General features: G+C 30.9%; 1 protein-coding gene across 1 annotated transcript in view; it reads right to left on the bottom strand.

Annotated features, from left to right (window-relative positions):
* Positions 1 to 392, bottom strand: part of LOC106689252 (zinc finger protein 541) — a gene marked incomplete in the record, with an annotated part of 57,059 nt that extends 56,667 nt beyond the window's left edge. Inside the window, 1 exon segment of the mRNA XM_067049769.1 lies at positions 377 to 392. Within this exon segment, the coding sequence (XP_066905870.1) occupies positions 377 to 392 (16 nt within the window).
* Positions 393 to 3,553: the final 3,161 nt, after the last annotated feature.

The following is a 3,553-nucleotide window of genomic DNA, read 5'->3' as shown; positions in this document are numbered from 1 at the left end:
CAAATAAAATAAAATAATAATAATAACAAAAGAGAAAAGAATTTCAAATATGATGTGTATCACCAATCAACTATTCAATGTATATATATAAAGGTGGACGGATCCCGTCGATAAACGGTATTGATTGGACTTTCAGAGCGAGTTGTTCTATCTACCTTTCTCCTTTTATTTGAAGTTTCTTCCCACAGTCACGAATCTGGTGCCGAAACCCGGGATCTTTGGATACTGGAAAATTCTAGTCTAAAAAAACTATTTGTTCTCTCTCAATTATGGCCGGTAACGGAATATTCTTTATTAACTCTGGTAGCCGCCAGAGGTTGGCAAAAAGGACCACAACGCCCACTTGCCGGATTTCCCCCTCCCCCCCAACAAATACCAATACCATAATACATGTCTCATTAATTACGTATATTTTCTTTCTCTTTTTTTTATACTTTAATTTTATTATTATTAAATTAAAATATTGAAATTTCTTTGTATTATATAACTTTATATTCTTATTTCCATAATTATATTATTTTAATTTAATTACTTTAATTTACATTACTTTAATTTTATTAATTTCCATTTTGTATAATTATTTACTTTAATTATTCATATATATCTTTTTATTCATTGGTTGTTATCTTGTTTTTGTTTTTAGAGAATTTTACTCTGGGAATTAAAGGTCTAGAACAACTTGTTACCGTTGTGATGTAATGTGAATTGTTTTATTTCTTATTGGCTTAGTAAAAGAATCTTGGAAAAAAAAAAAGGTAGTAAACATCCAAGAAACTATTGTCCAATGGAGTAAGTATCACATTCTAATTTCGATTAGTCTATCGGTGCCTCTCTTGGCCTCAATACAAGATATTTTGAGAAAGCAGTCCGCGTCCAGTTCTCAGAGTGTGCGGGTGTATTTTCTTAGTTCCACTAATTAAAAGATCATATTATTCTTCCTCATAATTTTCTTCTAATCAGTTCCCAATTATAAAAAATAGACAAGTGTCATTTTAAATTCTAGGTAATTAAGAACGGCCTAGTTACTTTAGTAACTTCGAAGTTAGTATCAACCTACTCCTCTCTCCACGAAACTTTTCATGTCAGTTATACCTACGATAATGAGGATAATTTAATCATAAACTATAAAATGCGATTTGAGATTTAAAAATAAAATTAAATTAAACAAGTAAAAATGACAATAATAAATGATGTGTTGTGGGAAGATATTTCTATAAATTGTCTAATTTTATGAAACTGTTAATAGGATTAAATTTAATACAAAAAAGTTATTGTTAGCAGAAAACAATAGGGTCTTGAATGGAACGTCGGTAAAACAACAGTCAGAATTCAATGGCCGTAAGGGAGTAGGATTTCGAAATATAAATGAAATTGATTATTGAAATATGGAAAACGACAGTTATGATGTCGCAAAGTCTCTTCACAACCACATCCAAAATATTTTATTTACTTTAAATATTCAATCCCTTACGAATATTTAATGCGATGCACAGAGTAAGCTCATAAATGATGTTTGGCAAGGTCTAGAAATATTAATTCAAATATATAGTTGAGCCAGAGACAAGGGAAGCAGCCAACTGGTCTTTTGTAATATGCAGTTTATGTTTCTCAATGACCGAGGTAGACATCAATTACAACTGGGTTAATCCTAAAATCGTTAATAACTGTCGGTGGAGATAACTTCATTTAGGTAAACTCTTGCCGGATTTTTTTAGTACGCCACCAAACAACTCAGCTTTCCGTCTCCCATAGAGTTTTATTATGAACATGAATATTGCTTGAGGATAACCTTTTTTTTTAAATAATTTATTTATTGATATTTACAACTGTATACACATATATACAACAAGTAAATTTGCTGTAGGTGACATAGTGACATGATAAAAACATGTGGAGAATTTACCCACTGATAGAACTCCAATAACATTTCTAGAGGAGAAGATCTCGAGGCCATCTTCTTTTCAGACGCCTAGGAGGATTATTAGGTAATGAAGGAGAAACAAGGTTAGAAACAAGTGGATTTGGGTGGTTGAGAAGTTTATTATGGAAGGAACGGTATCTGGTCCTGGCCAAATCGGCAACATATGGGATATTGAGGTCCTGATGGATGACTTGATTTGTGACAAAGTAAGGATCAATAAGGATTTTACGAAGGATTTTGGACTGTAAGGATTGGATTCTGGAGGAATTTGATGGTTTAGTGGAGCCCCAAAGCTCAACTCCGTAGAGGATAACCTAGTACCTGTATATACAACTGTTAGTTTGACCATAGGTCAGCTACACCTCTGTTACTTCATTTTTTTCATAACTATCCAATCTGTTGTATATCAAATTAATATTTTGTATGTGATTACTAACCATGTCGGATTGAAAGTAAGGTGATGAAAATTTGCATTAATTGTTGACTTGACTCTTGATCAGATTCAGGAGCTGGTGTGGTTCGAGTGAGAAGTATTTGTTTCTTCTCGCGAATTGTTCCAATCTTTTGTATTATTGGTCATAAGAGGTCACGTGTAGTTTGCCGCAGGCGAGGCCAACATTTTTAATTATAATTATGAAGAATATGGCCGACATTTCGCCCCACTTTGTAGAGCTTCAACAGGGTTGTTTCAGTTGACATCAATTCGAAACAGTATTTCATCCATTTAATAAATTAAATGTATCATGTTTTCATAACTTAAGAAGCTTTAATGAGAAGTGATTGATGTTAAATAATATTGATAAAGGTTATTAAATGGCCAATTATGTTGATTACCTATGTTTTGGCTGTGATAGTGTAATAAAATCCTTGTAAATAGTCCGAGTGACTGAAACGTTGGAATGTTAAGATAATAAAAAAGTGTTGAGACCAAATGGGTGATTTTTTATAACTACTGAACAAATCTGTTTCAAACAAAAAATTGCATTATATCTAAAAATACTTAATTTAAAACATTTCTAATCCATAAAAAATAATCACACAGTAATTAAAAATCAACTAATAATTTTTATTTTTTTTGTTTAAAATTATATAATAAGTTAAAAAGCATATCATAATCAACAAAGTTTTTTTTTCTTTGAATTCTATTAAAGGGAGAATAATAGGTATAATTATTTCGGGAAAACAGAATATTGAAGACATTTGAATATCTCACGTTATGAAGCGGGATACTAAAATTAATGTTTAATTTTAAAGTTCCAGGCAGTTAATTCTAAAATTTAACAATTTTAATACCAGGTCACTTTTTTCTCTGTGAGTTTCAAGGTATTCCGAATTCAATAATTTTAACAAAACCTTTCAGTTTCATGGATCCGCTACGTCCACATTGATAATAGTGTAAACAAATATTTAAATAAAAACGAAATTATTCCAAGATTCGTCTGAATATTTGAATATAGGGATATTTTAAAATGTTAAAAACAGGTCTAATGCCAGTTTCGGTATTAACAAAATTTCAGTACACTTCACTCCGTTCGTGAATAGTGTTCTCATTACAGACAATTCAAAAAGAACCATAGAACTGAAAAAAACACTTATTTTTACATTTGTTAAACATGTAGGTTTTTTGACGTG

The sequence above is a fragment of the Halyomorpha halys genome, unplaced genomic scaffold (assembly GCF_000696795.3).
Source record: "Halyomorpha halys isolate HHAL.00 unplaced genomic scaffold, Hhal_1.1 Scaffold1312.1, whole genome shotgun sequence".
Taxonomy (NCBI): domain Eukaryota; kingdom Metazoa; phylum Arthropoda; class Insecta; order Hemiptera; family Pentatomidae; genus Halyomorpha; species Halyomorpha halys.
This window is presented reverse-complemented; position numbering and strand designations above follow the sequence as displayed.